Raw genomic sequence first — 24,965 nt, forward strand, 5'->3', positions numbered from 1 at the left:
CAATCACTTGCACTAACTTCTTTTCGAATTTTTTGCTTTAAATAATCAACAATATTTGGTCTATTTACATAAACTTTGAACCTCAAATAGCCCTATAAGAAAAAATCTAATTGGGTTATGTCCGGTGATCTTGGTGGTCACTCAATCAGTCCTCTTCGTCCAATAAAGTCTACTTGATTACTGCTAATTTTAATTTCAAAGAACGAATTGAATCAAATGGACAACAAATTAAACATTAATTGCAATAAATCTAGAATAAATTTTTATGTGTTAATTTTATTAATATGTTTCATTAGTCTGTTAGGTCATACTTGAAAAATTACTGACTTTAGGTATATGGTTTGCTATAAAAGAAGTATTTAGAATATATGATCGAATTGTAAACGTATAATTTTTTTTATTTCAAGAAACGCGCAAGGGACAATACTGTATTAAAATAATATTAATTTTTTGTCTAAACTTACCAAGCTAAATTATCCTACGCTTTCTGGAGTATTTATGTGGACTTACCTAGTCTGTTTAGTACTATTATTGTAATAGTGTTTTTTTTTATTGGTAAGTTCATCACTAGTTCCGTTTAGTTTAGAAGGGTGTTTAATAAGTTAATATAAATTGATGCATACTATGTTCTAAAAAAAAATCAAAGGAGAACAACACAAAGTCTCGGTCTCAAAAATTCTTTAATTTGTTAGAATGGTGACACGTGTTTCGCTCCTAAGAGCATCATCAGACCTAAAAAATTATGTAAACAAAACCAAATAATATTACAAAAAGACCTTAAAGTAAAACAAAAAAGTATACCTCAAGAAGGTAAAAAACACGCCCGACTGGGTTAAATATACACACACATTAAACGGTAAAATATAGTTAAAATAAAATAAGTTTAAAAAAACTGACGTCACAAATATATAAAAAAACAGTAACATAGAACTTAAATACAAGAAAATAATAAAAAAGTAAAAAGGAACTATCGAGATTTGAACCCACAACCTTGCAGCAAGACTGTTACTGTTAGCTCCGTTGACCGCTAGGCCACACCGTTCATGCGATAGCTTGGAAAGAAAGGAGGGGACTACAAGATGTTATTAAAAATGAGTCCCGGCTCAAAATTAAACACGTCGTTAACGCAAGTTAAAACTGGACTCTTATTCGCTCTTGTAATCTCTAGCTTCTCTAAAAGATCCAGCTTTTTGCCCTTCTGGCAGTCATGAACCACTGCTACATTATTGGGGTAGGGAAAATTATGACCTGTTGACAATAAATAATTGGCAAACGCTGACTTGGTCTCGACAATATAGGTGGCTTTAAACTTATTCACCAGACCTAGTTGGTGTACTTGTACCCCAACTAGGTCTGGTGTTCCATGTTCTTGTACCCTTGTTGAAATTTTCCTCCCGGACTGTCCTACATTAATCGTAGGGCAATCGGCACAATGCAAACTATAAACTCCCGATTTCGAAAGCGGATCTGGCTTATCCAATGGTTTAACCAGATTTCGCTTTACGGAATTAGAAGCCTTAAAAGCGATTGAGAAAGGTTAAAAGGTTTAAAGAATTTCGCCACCCCCTGGGGAATACCTCCAAAGTAAGTTAAACATCTAAAATTTTTATTATTACGTTCCCTTTCCTCCTGGTGTACAATGTGGTACGAAAGTTTGTACTTATTAAAAAACTTAAAATATAGTTTTTTGAAACTTGATAGAGGGAAGTTATTGTTGATTGCAATAAATTGTATTATATTGTACTCCTTTTTAAAGGCTACATTGGAGAGAGGTAAATTAAATAATCAATAGAAGAATGAGTTAAGAGCAGCAAACTTGTGTTGGCCAGGAGAAAGAGAATTAAATTGGATAACATTATCCGTAGCGGATGGTTTTCTGTAAACTTCAAAAGTTATTCCATTATTGTACCTAGTCAGAAGTAAATCCAAAAATGGTAAAGTCTTATTAACTTCTTTTTCCAAAGTAAAAATTATGTTACTATGAAGAGAATTTACGAAATTCAAAAATCCCGTCAAATCGTCGTCGTTTCCTCTCCAGACTAGAAAAATGTCATCGACATACCTTTTGTATGTAATTATAAATTTAACAAACTTACTAACCATAATTTGATTTTCTAAATGGCTCATAAATACTTCGCTTAAAAAAGGTGAAAGGCATGAGCCCATAGCGAGTTCTGCTGATTGCTTAAAAAATTATCCATTAAATTTAAAAAAGTTTTGTTTTTAAAAAAAACCAGCGATAAGAGACATACGAGGTTGTCTATATCTAACTTAGGGAGGTTGGTGGAGTTAAGCAATTCTTCAACTAACGTTACACATTCTGAGGCGGGTATGCTGGGAAAGAGATTTTTTACGTCCAGGGAAATCAAAATAGCATTATCGGGTATATCAATATTTTTTACAAAATTTGCAAATTCTATTGAATTTTTGATCGAAAATTCATTTTAAAATCCTGTTATTGTCCTGAGAGTAGTGTTAAGCCAAGAGGACAGTCTATAGCAGGGTGAACTGACGAAACAAACAACTGGTCTCATAGGAATACCTTCTTTATTTATTTTTGGTAAGTCATACAGTGAGGGAGTATAGGCTGGCTTTATTGGACTCGAAATATTCTAAAGTTATGAGGCAACGGTCCAGACAGCTCTTAACATTGTTAAAAAAGCTAGGAGTGGGATCCTTATTTATCGAAACAAAATCATCGCCAGATAGAAATTCCGAAACTTTATCCACATAATCAGCCCTATTCATGACTACCAGACAAGCGCCTTTGTCTGCCTTAGTTATTAAGAGATTGTATGTTTGAATTTTATTTTTAAGGGCATTTAAATGTCTTTTGTTAAAGTTATGCGGTGTTCTATTTATCCCTTCTGAATTAAGAAAATTTATAATTCTGGCTCTAACTATGTTTTTATTAGGTATATTGTTAGATTGAACTATATTCTCAGCCTCCACTGCTAGGATTTCTTTAACATTTTGAATTTACTATGTTCTTTTGAACCTTTGTAATATATGATTCATTTTAAAAAAAACTAGGTGATATGTTCAAAAAAAATAAAAGCAGAAAAAAATATTTAAATTTTAAATAAATTTGTTCCTTTTATTGCGAATGCACTGTATATTGTAATAGATGACCTAAATAAATAAGATCTTAACAGTTTTTATATAACACATAATCAAATGCTGTAGTACATGATAGTTTTTGAACATTTTATATGGTGTTCCCCTAATTTCATAGTTTTGTAATACTTTTAGAAGTCTAACTAACATTGAGTATCCAAGGCCTTAGACAAATTAAAAAATACTGTTAAAGACTTTTTGTTTAAATTCAAGTTACTGACTACATCAGTTATTAAAGTCTGTTTATTCAATCCGATTGTTTCACTTAATTTCATTATGATTAAAAAAATGTATTATTGGAGGATTTTTCTAGAAACTTCTCAAAATTAGTAATAAGACTGATAAATAAAGATAAATAATTAATAGAATCACTTTTTGTTCCTAATTTATGTACTGGTGTGATTTTTTTTTATGTTAAACTGATTAGGTATTACATCAGTTTGAAAACTTAGATTAAAAATGTGCATTTTATATACATTTACTTTTTTTTGAAATGAAAGATTTAAATGTATATTTAGTATTAGTATTCCTTAGTTGTTGTAGTATAAAAATATGGTCAGGACATGAACTAGAGTCATGCTGAGTAACGGAACTTATAAAAAATTAAACATTGTAACATAATTTGGAACATTATTATTGATTTCTATTATTTAATTATTTATTTCCCATTAAAATTCTAATTTTTCTTAAATTTTAATTTTTCTAGATAATTTTGAAGGTCCGGAATGTAAAACGATTTTAAAATAGGTAGAGGTTTATATGCACATTACACCCAAATAAATATTGTTAAAGTATATCCCACAGCTTATCCTACCCAATGTTACACCAGAAAGAGGCAGATTTATTATAGAAAATATAATAATTACATGGTCTTTAACAAAAATTTTAACATCGTTTTTAATATAGCTAGGCTCCATTATAAAAAAAAGTTAATATCCAAAATAGGCATACTATAATTTTTTATTAAATCAGCTTGAAAAGTCTTACTCAGCATAATTAAATCTACAAAATTAAGAGAGTATGTATGTTTTTAAAAAAGAAATAATTTTATTAGTATTTTTTCTAAAACTTCTGATGAGTGTTATATACTACCATAAACCTAATAAACTACCATTCTGATTTTTTAATTGCTCCATTTTCATGTGGACATTTAACTTTAAAGTTGCTATTTAAACAAAAATCACAGTTAAAATCATCAACAAAATGGTCTTTATATTTCACACAAATCATATTTAGTTCATTGTCCTCCAAAGAAATTGCTGTTGTTTAGCTTTGATATCAAAATGTTTCTTAGATCAGTAGATGTCTCGGAAAACAGCTACTAAAGTAAAACGAATCCTATGAAATGCACTGAACCTATTTGTTTGCATACACTATTGTTTAGTGGTTTTCACTGTTTTCTGAGTCAATTAATGAGAAGCTTTTGCTAGAATTTGTTACACTCTGATCACTTAGTACAACTAGGAGATTATTACTTTTTGGGTTCTCTGCAATCTGTAACTATCTGCAATTTATCAGCTAGATAGGATTTTTATAAGTCTATGCTCCCTTTTAAAAATTTGAAATATTTAAGTAGTTAGTAGCAATATTCATTTTTATATGGCGATCTCAGTCTGAGATCTTCTTCTTTTTCTTCTTCTTTATTTTGTTCCACTTCTTCTTTTTCTTCTTCTTTTAGCAACCCTTTTGCATCCACTCCTGGACATAGCTGCATCCATTTGCATCAGTAAATCTGGTGCTATTTGCTTTCCGGTATCTCTTTTATATTGTCGATCCATTGTTTCCGTGGACGACCAGAACTTTTTTATGTTGTGTTCTTCATCATCGACTTTTGCTCTTTTTATTATTTCCTCGTTCTGTGTATAATCCCTTAGGTTTACCCCTAACATAGTTTTTCCTTAAGACATTCATGCTTTCAACTATGAAAGTCATAGTTTCGTTACCATGAGTCAAAACTAGCAAGATATATATGCGGAGAAGTTTTTTTCTTAGTTTGATAGGAAATTAATCTAGGATCAGTTCTATGTCTGTTTTTTTTTATATTCAAGAGTTCTCTTTTTTTATTTTTAATGTATTTTGGTGTTTCTTTTAAACAGATCTGTTTTGTTGCTGTCTGTATGCTGTTAGTCATTTTTTATTCCAATTCATCCAGGTTCAATTTGGTCATGTGGGCAAATTTGAAGCAAATCTGAAATTTCTGATGTTCTTTGAAAGGTGTCAAGATTTTGTCCAATCTCCAGATTTGTTGAACATTTTTTTTTATGGATTAGTTGTTTACTTTTCTTTCCAAAGTGAATTTTCATTTTTGCTTTTACCAACTATGGTCCCTGTCCGTAGCGAATCTATTTAATTCTGAAACAATGGATTAAACTACTCCAAAAAAATAACAACCAGAAATCTAAAGAGCAATTTTTAGAAATTAATTAACGATATAGAAAAAAGCTCATATTTTATGTGGAAATTGATAATACCTTATTATATATGATTTGGAGAAAAAAAAAATTATACCACCAATTACGTTTTATTATCAAAAAAAAAAAACAAAATAAGTCAAATACTTAACTCCAATTAACTATAATCAAGTAAAGAACCAGTTTAAATAATTTTCTTTAACCTTTTAAATATTAATTAACTACTTGACATACCCGTGGCCCTTTGTTATTTTAACGGAACGCGAGAAAAAAAAACACAAAACACGCCTCAACAATAAATCAACCCCCCCGAGGCGAAATTTTCTTATATTATAACGTCGTAAAAATTTATGTACCGTAAATAGTGCTTAGAAAGCAAGACGTGAAACCAGCTCGGGATTACATATTAAGGGTATAAGAAATTACCAAAACAAAGACGCTAAAACAGTATATTTCAAGTTGGAGTTTCCGGAAACTTTATTGCTTAAGATGCAGTTTGGAGTGAAATTGAGTTTTATCGCGAAGGCTATTAAAGTCCTAAAAAAGCGCTTAGTTTTTATGTTAACTACTAGTTACTAAACTCTTTTTTACAGTAGGAGAAAATCATGAAAATACGTTTTAAATATCACTTAGGAACGTCAATATTCTTGTGTTAATCCCAATATTCAAGTAAAGCACCTAGAAAAATGCCTCTATTAACCACAAAAATAAAAACATCACGTTTTAGGATGGCAGGTTTATTTTTTGCACACATCCCCAACTCGACGGTTGTTATTGTTCGCACAATTTGCATAATTGAATGTAAACATGACTATGGGGCACCAAAAGTAAATTATTCTTTTATGAATAAATCTTTTGATTACGCGGGAGTGTTGTGACCTAAATTTTATATGGCAGCTTTTATTTTCATATTAATAGGTAAGCGTTTTGGGTTACTTTTTAAGTGAAAAATTAAAATAAATTTAAATAATTCTCATTAAATTTAATCATCTTATCATCTTATGAAGAATTTGCGGTAAGGAATATTTCCAGAATATTGGATTACATTCAGCTATTTTGCAAGGGAATGCAAATTTAAGCTTTAAGGGCTGTTAGTTCCAATAATCAGAAGTAAGATAACAACATGATGTTGGCCTAAGTAAAAGATGATAAAAAAAGAAAGGAGTCAAGTTTAACTTTTAGTGTTGTATTTTCATTTCAATCATGAGGAAAATATAAAACTTTACTTCTGATTAAGGCTCAGCAACCAAGAATAAATAAAATAATTTTATAATTGACTTGTAGATTTATCTTGTATAGTTATAGTTAAAGAGTGGGAGTTTTACTATTTCGTTATGTCTTAATTTTGCTTTACAATTAAATGTTCATTGTGTCAGCATTTTAAAGCTGAAATTTTCAATCCTTTTCCAACTTTTATGGAGAAATCACTGTAAAGAAACCAAAATATAACTTCTACCCGAGAGATTTGCTGAACTTTTAAACTCACATTATTTACACGAAGAAAAAAAGAAAATATTTTTTTACTTTAACCTTAAGAATTTGTTTCAGCCTTAAAAATCTTTTCTTGTCATGAATATTTTATATTCTTCAAACAGAAAAGCGGAATGTAGGACGTCACTGAAAAAATCAATGATTTATTAATTTTTTACTAGAAAAAGGAAAAATATTTCTTTATTGGATATAAGTTAAGATAAAGCTGTTATTTTTCTAAGCCGATTTACAATGTGTTTTCAAAGTAAAATTATTTATTTTAACTCGTTGTAAAGCTCATTAAAAGAAGTTAGTAGACCAAAAATCATTTATACAAAAGTTGCATAATAATAAAGTTATTAAAAACAACTTGAAAAAAATTTTTTATTAAATTAAATTGCTACTGTTTTCACAAAAATATTACCACATTATCATATCCAGTTCCTTACTCTCTTAAAACTAAGATATTTTCACAAATATGGAAAATTGCCCACATAACATCATTATTTGAAAAAGGAGATACATCTCATACTACAAATTACAGGCCAACCTCCAATTTAATTATTATGGTAAAATATTTGAATCAATTATGAATGATGGATTAATGGCAACCTTTTACTATACAATCCTAGAAAATCAGCATGGTTTTTATAAGGATCGATCTTGACAAACAAATTTGACAATTTTTTAAGCTATGTTGCGCTAGCCTTAGATAATAAGTTCCAAGTTGACGTAATTTATTTTGATTTTAAAAAAGGCTTTGATTTTAAGGTCTTACTATACAAGTTAGAGTCCCATGGCGTAAGTAATTTTTTATTATCTTGGTTTTGCAGCAATTTAACTCAACCGAAGCAAACTGTGAAAACAGATGGGTATCAATCAATTAACAAAGATAGAAGTTACCTCTGGTGAACCCCTAGGATCAAGGATCGCATATATTCCAACTCATTTTAAAAATTCATTATGCTTACAATTTGCAGACGATCTAAAGTGTATATAAGCATATCCAATGGTGTACAGAAACCAAAATAAAAAATTATAAAATTTTCGAGAAGAATACACTAGATTACAATTCCATATAAACTGAATAATGTTGCAGACAAACCTCATAAAAGATCTTAGTGTTTTTTTTTATTCTGAATTTAAATTTACTAATCCTAGGGGTCATATAATTAGCAAAGCTTTTAAATGTTGAGATTTATTAATGGATCTTACAGAGATTTCAAAAATGTTCAAGCTTTTAAAAGTTTATATTTTTTCCCAGGTTTAGAGTCACTTGGATTACTGCTGTTTAATGTAGTCAGCTTATTATGAAGTTTAATTTATAAATTAAATATTGATAAGTCAACATTGACTGACAAAGAGCGACAGTAAATTGTAAATATAAAGTCTCAAAGTTCAGCGCAATAGGTTAGCTATGAGGTTTGGTCATAAAGTAATGATAAATGAAATAAACTATCGATCAATGCAATGATTACTAAATCTTCGTGCACCTATGCTTACGGGCAGAAATCGGTATGTTTTATATAAATGCATTTAGGACAAACAAACAGGATGTTGGTAATAGAATTATGTCTTTATTTAATACATGCAGTGCATCTCAAAATTTATGTCTAAATTCATTTAAAATTCAGGGGTATGTTCGAAAAAAAAAGGCTCGGACCAGTCGATTTTTATTTCAAGTTGCTCATTTTTGTACGTGAAGTTTGTATATACAGGGTTGCTCAAAAATAAATTACGACCATCAACTCAGTTTCTTCTGATTAATTTTTCTGATAATAAAATATTCGACAATATTACATTTGATTTATAGGAGGATGGTAATCACTATTAATAGGTGTGGATTGAATATCTTCGCGAATGATTGCTGCAGCGGCCTTTAAAATTCTGAAACGTTCTTCTTTTTCATCGTATTTTCGATTTTCATACCAGGTTTTGTTCAAGATATCATGACGAACATCGGAGAAGCAAATCATGGTCGAACTTCGACTCTTCCTTCGTGATAATGCCGATTTTTTAACCGTACTTTTCAACGAGTTTTAATTTCACGGTAACATCGTCAGGAACAAAATCTGTACATACTTTTTTCAATACAGATAACGTGAATTGACAGTCATCATTATTTTCGATGTAATGAAAAATTTCTTCCATTGCTGAAGAGACCCTCATATCTTGGGGTCTCCCATGCTTTTGGAATGATAAAGGTCGCGCGAAAGAGACTTGGCACTCACTATGAGATTTTGTATTTACTGCTACTAAATCTTCTTCATAAATAATACGATTCTCAACTAGCCTACCAAGAGAATCATTACGCTTTTGAGCTGTAGCAAGCACTGTCGATTTAAATATCTATGTGGAGACATGCTTGATTTTTCGCCGACGACTCATAGGAACTCGTCTTTGATATTCTTCAGAACACTCCAATCCATAAAATTTTTGTCGAATTCAAATTGCTCGCTCTCGGCAGAACGCATTATTCACCGAGGAGGGCTAACAGTCGAGGTACTGGGGACAGCATCTCGCTCCCTTTTAGCCGCAGTAATACTACTTGCACGAGTATATTCCTTGCGACACACCACGTGTACTTTTATCGAATCGACACTCCGCAAAAATGCAATTTTTCCATCATTTCGCTCGATACTGGCGTCACGTAAGGTTTTAATACCACGCTCGACACAAACAGTCGCTCCGTCTGACAGCGATTTGTCGCAAATTATGCAATTTTCGGCCATTTCTCGATAACTAGGTGAATAATATCACGAGAAAACTGTGAGAAATTATTCTACACGTCTGTTTACAACTGAGAATAACAGAATACTGGCCTGAAGACTGGTCAAATGACGTCAATGTCCCACAGCCAGGTATACAGTGACGCACATACGACCATAGAAAAAAAGGGCCAGCTATGCTCTAGGTCACAAGGGGGAATACCTATAGAGCCCCTACCATAAATATTCAACGAGAAAACTATTTCAAAACACGTTTTGACTCGAATTTTATGATTTTTGACAGTTACGACACTTTGACCGCAATTTTCTGCAAATCGAAGGTGTCTACGAAAAAAATGCAAAAGACCTTTTTTGTGGAGAATTTCATAGCAAACAAAAAAGGTAATTTTTGGTAATAAAAATTGTAAAAAAGTGCTTTTTGTGACCTTTGATCCCCCATAAAAAAAGCTCCACTTGGATTCATGGGGACTTTTGAGGGATGATTTGTAATGTTGAAAAGAAGCTTTGGTAAAAAATTCAGCCAGATGGGATTTTTTCAGTAGATTGATCTTCTTTTCGTATAATAGTCCTGGACTATTTATGGCTGTAGTATTCATAGTTCTCATAGCTTTCGACCCTTTTTTAATATATCTTCTTTAATTTGTAACATTTCAGGCTAAGCAGGCACCCTTTTGTTCTTTTACTTTCAAGTATTTTGTATCACAAAATCTAATAACTAAATTTATAAACGCACCTGGAGCCGGATGACTTTTTGAAGAAAACTTTGATATTTTTTTATGTCTTACTATCTCTTTCATTGTACAACTTTTTTTAGGTGATTTTCGGTATATCAACTGTATATCCCCAAGATTTAACTAACATTAAAATTCAGTGATATTATAAATATTTTTAATTAAAGGAGGAAAAACATATTTCTTACTGACCGCTGGATAAATATTTTATTATTTTCAAGGATATAAGAAAAAGTTATTTTGTGACTCTACTTAATCATGTGATAAATATTTCTTTATTTATTATGTCATGTATGAGACCAATATTTTTTATATTTATTTAAATTATAAGAGGTTTCATATTACTGTTAACATAATTATCTTAGTCAACATAATTACCTGTTTTCACTATTTAAATCAGCAAAAAAAATCCTACTAATTTACCCAACCCTGTGTTTTAAATAATAACAAAGATACCATTAGAGCCGATTTAATCAAAGGCACACTGTATCTGCCCAAGATTTAACAAATAATAAAATACCTTGAAAATATAAACATTCTATCATTTTTAACTAAAGAATAAATAACATATTTTTAACTGATTTAAGAAATTAATTGTATTAGTCAGTTACAGGCAGTACAATAATAATAATACAATGCCATCTTTTGACTTTTGCTTTAAATATGGTAAATAACCAACATAATACATTTTTGTAATTTTAAAATAGGACTATTATTAAAATAGAGTAAACCTAATATGAAAATTAAAAATTTGATTCATGCAAGTGAAATTATTAAATATTTCTATGCTTAAATGGAAGTAAACTTGGGAATGTTTAATATGTACTTGTCCCTATAAAAAATCTATGATAATCCTTCCATTTGAGATGTTTTTTTCTCATAAGAATGTTAAACCCTTCTACCCTTTATTCTTTCTTTAGACAGTTTCACAACTAACGAAATAATTTACAAAAATACAGGGTGATTTAAAATTGAGTGTAAAGATTTCAAGGGCGTATTTACCAGCCAAAAATAAGAAGTTTTGTTCATAAAAACGTATGTTCTAACTCCTGGAAACAAAGCTAGATACCAGTAAGGCTCAAGAGGCAAGAAAGCTACATTATTGACCGATTGATCTAAAAAAAAATAAATAGTCAAAAAAGCGATGGCGTACCATAATTTTACCTAGGTAGTCCCCAGAAACGCCACTGGAATCAATAAATTTATTTTATTCCCACCAAAGGAGGGCCTTTATGACGACAACTAAGCCTACCAAATTTTATTTAAATCAGCTTAAATAATTTGGAATAATTAATAAAAAGCCGTTAAGCAAGTTAGGATATACGTTTACATGAAAAAAAGTTCTTATTTTTGGCTAGTAAATACGCACTTGAAATCTTTGCACTTAATTTTGAATCACCCTGTAGCCGAAAACAAAACATTGTCTTCACTATAAAAATAATTATTTTATCATTTTTAAGAGAATAAATTTAAAAATGTAGGTAAACCTTGAAAATCACTGCATATAATACACACCGATAAGGGAAGTATTTTGGCTCTGTAGATTTTACCTAATCACTGCGAAGATAAACATTTCTATCCATACCAAGATCAATTTAAGGCAAAATTCAAAATATTTTTTCATAAAAAAAATCTAATAAATATTATTACCATGCAAGTGAAAATGTTTTTTTTATACTTCATTGCTCCTTAAACCTAAAGAACATCACTGTTATTATAAATATTTTATAATTTTCAACCAGATATGTGAAATTTGCTCCGGCAATGTATTAAACCAATGCAAAACACATTTTTTAACTTCCGCATGACGACAAGCACTAAATAGTTTTTTTTCTCATTTTCTCATTATATTTCCCTAAACCTTTAACAAAGTTACAATCGTATCATAGAAACTCACTATAGCAACCGTTTTTCCAAGAAAGCTCCTATTTGTCCTTAATTAAAAAAAGAACAAGGAAAAGCTGTGCAGCTCCAAGCAACCGACCTAAGCCATTTAAGCGAATTTTCCAAGATAAAAATGAAAATTACGAAAAACGCTCTCGACATCCTTTTCCCGCGGGTAGTGCTACCCTTAATAAACTTTTTATAAAAAGCTTATTTGCAGTAACGTGGCTTGATAAAGATTAAAACCCCGGAACTTAGACTAAACTCATGTTTATTAAATAAATAAAAATAAATTATTATCAGCCTACAATAAGGCACATTTAGGATCTTATCTTAATATTAACTTAAAAAGCTAAAGATGTTTCAGGAACTTCAAAGTAAATACACTTCAGGGCTTCAAAGCTGGTCGTCAATGGATTTTCCAAGTTTTTAATACATTTCTGGATAATTTTATCTCCCCTCTCTTGGCCAAATAATTTCTTCATTTTTTCAGCAACTACATCGATCTTATAAAACCCGGACTCGTCGAGATTATTAGATTGTTTGTTTATACAGAAGAAGTAGTCTTTTAAGAGTGGTTCCTCCTGGAAATCTCCTTTCCGGGCATTTTCTAGTACATTAGTGGGCACTTTAGTCTCCTCCTGGCATTTTTTAAGTACTTTGGTGCGAAGTTCTTTTTGTTCTTGGGTAAGAAAGCTGTCGACCTAAAAACAAAACCTCGTTAAACTTTTACTGATACTTTGGCGAAAGAAATGAATTTTACCTTAAAGAGTTGCAGATTGGGAGACACTTCACGCATACATTTGGCGATAAAGAAAGCGGTCTCCTGGGGACTCTCCTTTTGGACAACGCAATCTTTGATTAATTTGTCAAATACTTCTTTGTCCTCAACTATTGATCCGAGTTTTTTCTCGATCACGTCCCTCTGGACAGCCCCCTCTTGGTTTTGGAAACCCACTTTCTTGGAGAAGCAGAACATGTAGTTTTTCAATTCAGGTGCATCCGAATAGATGCCTTTGAAAGCTCTTTGGACTAACGACTCTTCTACTTTTGATTCGTTTATGCATTCTTTACGGTATGCTAAGATTTTCTCTTTTTGTTCTTGGATCGATGGTGCTACCTACAAATCAAAAAATTTTTCAAATATAGTAGTTTCATCAATGTGATTATTATCAGGAAAATATAATTAGCTTTAAGATGTGCATCATTAGTTAGAACTCTTCACTGTTAAAAAGTAAATTAAAACTGTTTTATTGGGTTAAAACTTAACATAACATAAGAGAGGTTAGTCTTCAATTCTGTGTGCATCTTTAGTCTGCTGTAGATAATTTTTTTAGTGGTAAATTAAGAATAAACTTAGCTACACTATATTATGGAATATGATAATTCCTAGAGATATGCTGATAAAAATCTTTTAACTATGGATCATCTGCTTCTGCAGAAATACCCTCTAATGACAAATTGACTTAACACAACTAGGTTAAAAGTTATAGAAATAGATGCAGTTTTGTTATCAACTACCAGTACATCCAAAATAATACAGTCTTTATGATAAATACCTAGTCCAAAAATATATTGAGAATAATGTAGAAGAGTTAAGAGAAGAAAGAAAGAAGACAACTTGCATTTAGTATATGGTGAATTAACGTCAAATAATGAATGGTGTTCGGTCAAAGAATCAATTATTTACAAATGAATATAAAGCATTATAATTTTGTGCAACACACAATAATTGAGTAAACGTCAATTTTTGGTTTACACGAGATGTACATTTTTCGTTGAACTTTTAACTAGAAATATCGGACAAAATGTTCGCATGATATACGTTGAGAAAGTTAGAATTATGTTTTATTTACATTTAACAAGAAGGTTTATTACATGTTAATAATCTTCAATTATTATTTCATAAAAGCTAAACGTTTAAGTGTGGTATATTGTATAATATTTCAAGACGTTTATAAAATGCGTTTACTGGAATAAGATTTTTTTAAATAACTTTATAAATGTAAGATATTCTGTTTAATTTGCAGATGTGTTTTATGCATCAGGAGGCATTTTTCGAGTTTTATTTCTTCATTTTAAAATTAATTTTTACCAATGGCGTCCATAAGGAATTTATCGTAAATATTATCTAATAGAAAAAAATTATACCTGAATTTTTCTTAAATAAATTTTATTTTTAGTTTAGAGCAAATCTGTATTCTTATGTTTTTTTATTTGTATATCATATTTGGCATAATTTTTGTTTCATATGCGTTAATGCATTTCCTATTTTTTCTAGATTTCTTTGTGCATAATATTCTATTCCTACACTATAAAATAAATACGTGAATGAAAAGTATATCGTATCCTACACAGTGGGATCTTTTGTATATTTGAGGTGTAGTGATCGAGTGTAAATCCTGTGTCAATTTTTTTAAATCCTGGAATTTTCGCCCTTATGTAAAAAAACTCGTATATGATATACGTATATTCTACAGCTGATAAATATACCTTGACCATATATGGTTGATAAATAAACCAATAGTTTAATTTTAAAACTTTTGAGCTTAGATAAGAAAAAGTTATATAGAACCAAAAAAACTAACATTTTTTTAAAACTTAATTACTTATCTTTAAAAAACTGAATTTTCACGTATTTGCGATAAAAAATGGTACAATTACTGCAATTTTAATAGAGATACATTAAATGCATTTCATGCATACATATAATTTAATAACACCATTTATTTAAATTCTATTTAATTTGATATACAAATATTTAGTATAAAAACAAACTTATTAGATTAGAGATTATGGACGAAAAACAGTGATTTTTCAGAAGAATTTCATCAAACATTTGAATTGTAAATCTTGTGTAAATTTTTTTAAATACTGAAATATTCTCCCTTTTATAAACAAAATCTTTTATAATATACTATATATTATCTACAGTTTAATAAATCTATATTTAACGATAATAATATATGATATTGTGTTGCTTGGGTAGGGTACTGCTGAAGAAATATTTAGTTAGAATTCCCTGTAAGGTTCTATAGAACTACTGATGACTTAATAATAAAGTTTCTCTTACTTTTGTCTCCAATAAATACTGATTATAATATCAATTTGAGTCAATTAATCTAAATTGAAAATCTTACCTTAAAAATTTCAATACTAGGAAACATTTCTTTCACACATCTGACCACAAAGAAAGCCGTTTCCTGTGGATTCTCCTTGGGCACGGTACATTCCTTCACTAGTTTATCAAAAACCACTTTATCCTCAACAACAGGCTCCAGTTTCTTCTTGAAAACTTCGGTTTGGACTTCACCATCTTGATTTTGTAACCCTATTTTCTGGGACAAGCAATAGATGTAAGCCTTGAATGCTGGATCTTCTTGAAAGATTCCATTTCTAGCTTTCTCGACTATACTTTCGTCAACTTTGGATTCAGTGGAGCATTGCTTGTAGTACGAGGACAGTTTTTCATCGATGTCAGATAGTGGTGCAGCCTAAAAAATCATTATATTAAGCATATTTTAGAGCTAGTGACGATTTCATATATTCAGTGTAGAAAAAGTCTACTAAACCAAATCGCAATATAAAAAAATAATTTTAAAACTTACCCTAGTATGCAATACACCAACTAAGACACAAAGTACCAGGACCCTCATAGTTGTTCTTTAGTAAGGTTCAAACTTAAACTGAATTCAATGTTTATTTTGGCAGCTTATATACCCATCTAAGATCCATCTTTAATTAGCGAAAAAAATCAGCATCTCTCTTTGGGATCTTTGTGGAAAAAAACTTGTATAGTATAGATTAAGATCAATTCAAAAAGCAACAGGTTCGGAGTAGTAAATTTTTGCTAGGAATAAATTTTATATTAATAAAATAAAGAGAAATCTGTTTAGGTATGTTGATTTTATTTTTTTAATATTGTGTGTGTCACAAATAAGGTCTTGATTTAATGTTCTTAATAGAATCGCGAAGAGAAAAAAAGGATTTCTTTTCGGTGCTAAGAAGCCTTAGTCCGGTCCTGTGACCTCGCAACGGTAAAAACTACGAACCAAACAAGATTCGAATCCTTTCCTATAGCAAATTTGTGACAGGCGAGATGGGTTTTTGGCTAATTGATCCTTCGGCTAGTAACTCAATAAATCTAAAAGTTCAAGTTGAGATATTGACCGTGACTCTGATTTTATAGTTTGTGTTTTTTTTCGCATATTAAATCAGAGCGTCGACCTCTTGTTTTGATATATTGCAAGATATGTCCTGAAGGAAAAGTTGTGCTATTTTTTATTTAATAAATTAAATGAATTATTTTAAGCCTAAGCATTCTGTAATCTTTTATTGGTGACTTGTGGGACTTATAAATAATATTTAAAATGTTTATTTTCGAGTATAATGCGTTTAATTTTCTTTCTTTGTATTTCAAGGCGTTAAAATTTACCTGAAACCAGTCCGATGCATCCAATAATAAAAAAACGTGGTCCCGTGTGCAGTCCACACGAGACGAATTTTTAAAACGCATAAAAAATTTTATCATGAAAAAAACTTTCTGAAAAAAGTACTGCTGGGTTATTTTAGTAGTTGGAAAAAAGTCTATCAATAAATAAACTAGGGGTCTCTACAAATTAAACTACCGGTTTATCTTGGTAGAAAAAGATCATTAAACAAACTAGGGGTCTCTTAATTTAATCATAAATTAAACCAAATTCAAAAGACATAATGGAAGAAAGTAGCGGTTGAAGTTGGCGATATCATAGGGGTTAAAATAAAAAGTGTTATCATGAAAAAGTCTTAATTTTTTTTCAATATATATAAAAGTGAAAGAGTGCCTAAAAATACCAAGTAAAGATTTCTACAGGAATTTAATTGGTGTTTTTTTCTTTCATTTATATAATATTTTAAATGACTAATTAATTTTAAAAACAAAAATGTAGTGGTACATATTATAATATGTAGGGGTTTCTAAATTTTTTCTTTAATATAAAATAAATAGAAGCTCGTAGTAAAATATATAGGAGCTTCTTATAAAATGATATATTAATGTAATAAGTGGATTATGCGAAAATTCGATTTCAATTACAGAAGTTTTATCGGCACCAATATTTAGAAAGCTTATATTTCTGAAATTGCTAGCGAAGAATTTTTTTGGTACTAGTACTAGCTTCTCTTTTTAAGATAAAGTAGGAAAAAACAAATAAATAAAAAATATTCACTCCTAATTAAAATCCAAGAATATTTTACTCTATCGAGATTAGACCTAATCAAACTCTTTTTTTTCTTCTTTTAATTAATAAATTTTTCGTTTTAAGTTTTTATTATTGTTTTATATTTTTTTTTATTTTTCACTTTTTAAAGTGCAATGTTTTTCCTTACAATAAATTTATATATCTCTCTGTACCTTGAAAAAAGTTGTCCAATAACTTTTTGAGGTTTTGAAGTGGGTTGCCACCTTTAAGATCAAACATTGTTTTTAGAACCCAATACTTCTTAAATTGTTGATTATACTAATTTAAAACTAGTAGAATATATGTAAAGAATATTCTTTTAAATATACTAATTTTTGTTTGATAAAAATCGGCCAATAAATTTTTGAGATTTTGGATTTTGAAGTGAGAGGTCACACTGAACATCATAGATTATCATTTTGCACTCGAAATTTCTAAAATTAATAATTATACCAATAAGAACCTTTTACAATATATTTAGAGAACATTCTTTTGAACATCCTAATCTTTATTTGATAAGAATTGTCCAATAAGCTTTTGAGATTTGGGATTCTGCATTGAGCAGTCGCCTTGAAGGCCAAACATTGTCTTTGGGCACCAACAACAAAACGCATAGGTCGAAAACTATTGGTTGTACTATTTTGAGCCTAAAATAACATGTGTAAAAAATATTCTTCTGAATATTATAATTTTTGATTGTTAAATATCGTTCAATTAGTTTTTGTTATTTTGGACTTTAAAGAAGAGATTATTCTTAAAAAACTAAATATTCTCCTAGATAATAACACCAATAAAGCTGATATTTTTTACACGATTGATTTAAATGAAAAATATTATTTGTAGACAGTACTCTTCTGAATATTATGCATTTTTAATAAAGAGAACAGTCCAATTACTTTTTGAGATTTCGAGATTTGATGGGGTCACCTTAAAGATCATACAAAAATTTTTCATAAAAAAGGTCGATATTTTTAAAAACTATTAAAATTGTAATACAGCAAATTATAATTAGGCTTAGATTCACACTAATTCACACTATTAAGAATATCAATATAAATAAAAGAATAGAAACAAAGAAAATTAATTACAATATATTTCATACATTTAAATAACCATACTTCTATTACCAGAAATACACTTTATAGCATTATAAGTAGACTCTTTAGGATTGCCATTTCCGGTGAAGCACTTATCCATTAATTGATCCATTTTGCTTTGGTCCTTTAGGTATTTGCCCATCCGGTTTCTGATCGTCTCACGTTGGAAGGTGCCATTATCAGACACGAAACCCATTTTTTTACCAAGACAGAAGATGTGGGACTTTAATGCAGGAGAATCGGAAAATCTATTTTGAAGGGCACTTATGATTTCTTGCTGAGTGGCACCGCTACTTCTTTGGCATTGGTTGTTGTACTGCAGAAGATTTCTCATTTCTTCTGGTGAAAAATTTATCATTAGCTGGAATTAAGGAGGAGGTTTTAGAAATCCAAAAGATCAAATTTAGTTAATTTTATATCAAGCAAATTCACTTAAAATTTAACAGTTTAAACAAGGTACTATTGAATTCAAATTTAAAACGTTTATTTGCCAATATCAAAAATTACAAAACAGTTGTACTTATGATGTAAGTGAAGTTAGCAAATAGGAAAGTTAGCATCCTGATTATAAAAACCGTTTCTCAAAAGTACCTCTACAAGAGGCATTTTTAGGTGATACATTCTCAAGAAAAAGTAACAAAAAAGGAAACAAAATAACAAGAAAACATAGAAAAAAACCTTACGTAAAAATATATCTTTGCGATACATTTTGATAGTGAGAGCTTAAAAAAAAATACAATTTATTTATATTTATGTACACAGGGCAGAGGTAGGCAGCGACTGAATCAGGGAAGCGTAGGAGAGGAAACTGATCCAATATAAATGAATATAAATAATATGATACCGGTATATCTTGTTAAATTCAAAATGAAGATGTAAGTGTAGACTTGACCCAGTACAGCTATATGAATGTAACACAACCTGAATGAAAAGAGGAATTGGAAAAAATCCAATTGACATCTCAATACATATTTAATTATTAGGCATCATACTGTGACTGCATAAGCATATTTCTAATGTATTACTTATACTTATAAAAAGAATAATCTTTAACACAATGAGGCAAATTGTTCAACAAATGAACTGCAACGTAACTAAATGATTTTTGAAAAGGTGCTGTTATATGCTGAGGAACCCTAAAAATATTAAACCGTCTGGTATTATGATTGTGTTCATGCACATTGAAAAGTTTTTTTAGATATGGTGGATTTCCCGGCTTTAAAATTCTGTATATGAAAGAGTAAATGTGCTATTTGCGTCTATTTGACATTGAAAGAATAAAATGATTATCAAGAAATGGGGTAATATGACTTCTGTAGCAAATATTAAAGTAAAATCGCATACAGGAATTTTATTTAGTTATCTTTTTAGACTTATGTTAGAGTTAATGTTAGACTTAATTCACTTCCTCTATTACATAAGTTTTTAAGTTTTTAAATTTTTATTTCTATGTTCTACAATATCAAAAGCTTTTGACACGTCTAGGAAAATCGTTAATGGCTCATATATAGTATCAGCTGTACTAAGCTTTTCTCTAAACCCAAATTGATACCAATAACGACTATAATCTCAATTTAACACAATTTTCTAGGATTTTATTAATTGTGCTTGTTAACGCTATTCGTTCATAATTATTTTTTGTTGTTGTTTGATTTGTATCTAGGGATCACTATATATATTTTAAGAATTTTGGGATATATACCAGTACTTTAACAATTTGAACAGAAATTCCATCCTCAGCTTCAACCTTGGACTAGTCTAAAAGTCAACTCTTTTGCATCCTTAGGGAGTCCGGAAGAGCAATATTTGGAACATAGGGTTTAAAGGCCTTAAATTTTTTAACAAAAAAACAAGATAAATAATAAAAATATAGAACGTAAGATATTTATTTTTTGCTATTTTTCCAAAACTGATGTAGGCATTCAATAATTCAATGAAATTATTAATGATTTATTACCAAAAAAATATTTTGGAAAATTACTCCATCTGGCGGTCAAATGGGTCTAAATAAGTAAAAAACAAGTTTAAGGATAACATAGAGCTTAGATGCTTAATATGTTAATTTTTTTTTATTTTTGAGGCACGGATCAGGGACTAAAATATTAAAAATTGACCTCACCTGGCCATAAATAACTTAAAAAGACAGTTTGGAAAGACAGTATGCTTAGAGGCTTTAAATGTTGAAGTTTTTTTTGATTTTCTCGACGGTAAACAAGAATCCGTCTTGATCTGCCATCCATTAATGGATCAGGTCAATATCTAGCCGTGTGTATGAGAGTCTGGATATTATGTCCAAAGCCATAACATCTTCTTTCTCCCAATTCCTTTTCTGCCTTTGATCTTTCTTTCTATAATTTTTCGGAAGGAAGTTGTATTTTTCATTATATATAATATGGCTAAAATAAGTTATTTTTTTGTAAGAGAGTATCGAAAGAGTATCGAAGAACTGACGGCCTTGGCTTATCGTTCCTAAAACTTTATTTTCTTACTTAAACTCTCAATGGGATCTGGAGAATTCTGCGGTATACCCTTATTTCAGGATATCTAAAATATTCCCTATGTTCTATTGATTTTTCATTAAAAGTTAGCTCAGAGTTAGTAAAAGTTTTTATCCCTTGTTCCTACTATGAACTTAGTTATCTTGGTGTTTATATTTGAACCTATGGCTTAACCATGTTGGCCCACTATGCTATCCGCGATAAAAACTGCTTTGTAAGTATACCGAATATTATTGCTCCTGGCACCATTAACTCTGATGCTAATCTATGCATCCTAAAGTACTTCTCAAAAAATGCCTCATTCTTTTTGAATTTGAAATGCTCTTGTTACTTCAATTTTGACCTTTACTTTTGCGTTAGTTTTTGCACAGTTTTCTAAGTGGTGCTATTAATTTAGCATGTTGAACTTGATCAAATGCTTTTTAATAGTCTATAAAGTATACGATGGTGATAGTAATTTGGGATCAGAACTTACATTGCAACTATCGCCTTTCTTGTACTCAGTCCCTGCTTAAGACCAAATTATGATGCGCTTACGACTCTCTCACACTTCATCCAAAAATGCTCCTATGGATTATATTCAAAAATATTTTGGGAGCAAAGCTATGATTATATAATTATAATAAAATAAAAGGCTAATAACCCATGATCGTGAAAACTAGTATCATAGATCTTATTGAATAGGATATGCAGCCGTCAACACCTCGTCCATCCATAAGTTTCAGCAGTATAGAAGGGATTTCATATGGGTTCATTGCCTAATTATTTTTAGCATTGTCGATCACTTTAGTGATCTTTAGCCTTAAATTCCAGTTTTATGGGAATTAATTTTTTTTTATTTACCTCTCCCATACCTTCCTATAATTTATTTTATTTATTTTATTATTACCATCCATTGATCAACCAATGCAGTATACGCCTATGATATATTCTCTATTATGTATTCTATTTACCTCCCTTAGCTTATTACATTCGTTTTCAAATCATTTATTCTTAGTATTTCTGACTTTACAGTTCTTTACAACTGTCATAATATTTTTTTTATTCAAGGTCTTGTAGGCTGAGTTTTAAAATTGAAAAAACATTTGAGGTTCTCTGGTCCATTACTCTAATTCTGATAGACCAATTGACTTTATTTTAATCCTAAATGAATTTTAGGACTTTCTTTAATACCTACATGAAATGTTATTCAAATTCCTGTAATAATGAAGTTTTTATTCAAGTTTTTGTAGATTACGTTTCTGTGGACTTTCCTTATTAGTTTACCAATCACAAACAGCCATTTTGTACTCTCATACAATACAAATAAATAAAGTATTCAGCAGTCAGATCAGTAAGTAATCAAAAATCAGTTTAAAAAAAACTACGATCTTCATTTAAACCTTATAAAAAAAAATAAAAAACTACACAGCTCCGAGATAATTTTTATTTTTTTTTACTTGGTACCCAAAAGTTCGTCCCACCATCAGCTAACGCGGCTTGTATATGAATATGTACAGTTTATGTATTTTATATTAGAGTCATGTACGACGATAAAAAAAACAAATTTAACGTAAAAAAAAAACAAATTTAATTATTATTTAAAAAAAAACACGTCTTAATTGGGCACTTATTTTAAAAGGGGTTGAAAAGAGAAACATATTCGAGGGAATTTGCCAGAAATATGCCGGAAAAGAATAGAAAATTGTAATTTTGAGCAGTTTAACAGAAGTGCACAAAAATTACCATAAATAAAACACCATTGAAATTTAGTTGACGTTTTGAGGTTTTTACGAGGACATCGTCAGTACTCTAAATAATTAAGAAATAAAAAAAACAAACAGAAAAGTACTAGAACTTTTTTTATAAATGCGTGCCATATATTTTAGTACACAAGTCCTGAAATATGTATTTGTTCTTATCACTTTTGTATTTTTGTCGTTAATCCATAAGTAATACGATATCAACAGTTTTTTGTTTTTGGATCTTAGATTCTAAACCTATACTATTCTGTGACGTATTATACTCAATATATTATCTTTTGATCAGGAATGCAACTATCTAATAGGTACTTAAAGAAATTATTCAGAAAATAATCTTATTTAGCTCTCAAATGGCCCAGATGAGCTCCGACTTATAATAACTACCGATACTTATAATAAAACTGAATATAGAGCTTGAAAAACTAAAAATTTAATTTCTTATTGATTTTTTGAACTTTACTATGCTAGAAAGAGTTTCTTTTAAAAAAATTACTTCTACAGCTTGTGGTATTTTTGAAAATGTTAAATTATTGAAAAAATTTATTAATTTCTCAGCCATTAACTAAGCAAGAAAATATAGAATTTTTATCAAACAAATAGGAAAAAACTCCTAAAAAAACAATACAACTGATTAAATACCTTGTAAAATTTCTTATACATGAATCAAAGATTAACTATCTATTATTAATGTTTTTTTTTCTGTTATTTATTACCCAGCTTAAACTACTACCAAAAAATAAATAAAACTTATTCCAGTTTCATAGGGAGTCAATAATAACCGATACTATAGAGAACTAACTTAACTAAAAAAGCGTCAATGAGTAATTACTTATAGCTCAGACATAAAATTAGTATACACATATTTTCATATTATCTATGTTCAATTTATATTTTTATTTATGTTTCTAAATTATTTTCACATATATTTCTTATTGCTACTTACTTGACATGATACGATAGAAATAACACAAATTCCCACCAAAATTATCTTAAAATTAACCATTTTTATTCTAAAGGCATCGACAAAAAACAACCCACGAAGTCCAATAATTCCAAATTTATAAGGAAAAAAATCATTTTAAATATATAATTTTAAAGCATTGTGGTTGCGGAATATGATATTTTAATTATACAAATTAATAACATATTTTTTATTTTTGATGTATTTTTAATTGTATATTAAGAGTATATGGGATAATTTAATTAAGCAGTGGTATGTGAACATACAAGTCGTTCCAAAACTGAGAACCAATAAGAGATTTTATTCTTGCGTTTTTTTTGGCCACCCTGTATTTATTATTCTATACAGCTGCAGATTATTCTAGAAACACTTCAAGTTCAAGTCTACCGAGAAAATGCTGTGTAACGTTTTCCTTCATTACGATTTTATTGTTTAAAATTCATTAAAAAACTGCATGTAAAATCATGCATAGAACAGGTGAACGGTTTTTTTTGCGCTTTACATTATAATATGAGGCGTTAGGTTGTCAGGTAAATATGAAGTTATAATGACGTCGTGTATAAAAAATTTGATTTAAATGGTTATTGTGGTATTAGAAGTCAAGGAAACGTTATGTAAGAGAATTTTCCTCGTAAATATTAAATTGTTTATTGTTGCTGAATTAAAGTGAAAATTGTTGGAAAGAGGCTATATTATAATAAATTACTACTTATAATTTAATATCAATACTTTAAAGCGAGTTTATTGCTAAAGCAAAAATTTTGGAGACACTATAATGGAAACTACAGTTTTAATAATAAAGAATTCATTGAACTACGCTAATTAATAATATTAAGCTTAGTTCAGCGAATTTATAAAAAAAAAGTAATGAACTAACTGCAATTTAACTAATTTAATTGTATAAAAGCTGGTTTTTAGGTACACATGTTAATTAATAAAAAGTTATAATTTTTCAAATTGATTTAGGTGGGTACCCACCAACTGTATCTGTCACTAATTGAATAGAACAATGAAAAATTGTATAAAGGTCCTTCAATAAAATTAGGCAAATCTTTGCTTTTTGTTTTATCTGGGTCATGTTTCCGTCGGTAATTATATATAATTAT

The 24,965-nt window shown here is 29.5% G+C and overlaps 3 protein-coding genes across 4 annotated transcripts in view; 1 reads left to right on the forward strand and 2 right to left on the reverse strand.

The window, feature by feature from the left end:
• Positions 1–24,965, forward strand: part of LOC126742963 (calbindin-32) — a 136,226-nt gene that overhangs the window by 67,857 nt on the left and 43,404 nt on the right. The window lies entirely within an intron of this gene.
• LOC126742962 (uncharacterized) lies at positions 12,597–16,089 on the reverse strand. The gene is made up of 4 exons (XM_050449855.1): positions 15,951–16,089; positions 15,483–15,836; positions 13,106–13,462; positions 12,597–13,046 (listed from the first exon to the last, which is right to left on the reverse strand). Exons 1-4 carry the CDS (start codon positions 15,996–15,998, stop codon positions 12,687–12,689), a joined length of 1,119 nt encoding a protein of 372 aa, XP_050305812.1. The 5' UTR covers positions 15,999–16,089; the 3' UTR covers positions 12,597–12,686.
• LOC126742971 (uncharacterized) lies at positions 18,637–24,339 on the reverse strand. Its single transcript, XM_050449867.1, has 2 exons — positions 23,842–24,339; positions 18,637–19,019 (listed from the first exon to the last, which is right to left on the reverse strand). Exons 1-2 carry the CDS (start codon positions 23,899–23,901, stop codon positions 18,666–18,668), a joined length of 414 nt encoding a protein of 137 aa, XP_050305824.1. The 5' UTR covers positions 23,902–24,339; the 3' UTR covers positions 18,637–18,665.

The sequence above is a fragment of the Anthonomus grandis genome, chromosome 12 (assembly GCF_022605725.1).
Source record: "Anthonomus grandis grandis chromosome 12, icAntGran1.3, whole genome shotgun sequence".
Lineage (NCBI taxonomy): Eukaryota > Metazoa > Arthropoda > Insecta > Coleoptera > Curculionidae > Anthonomus > Anthonomus grandis.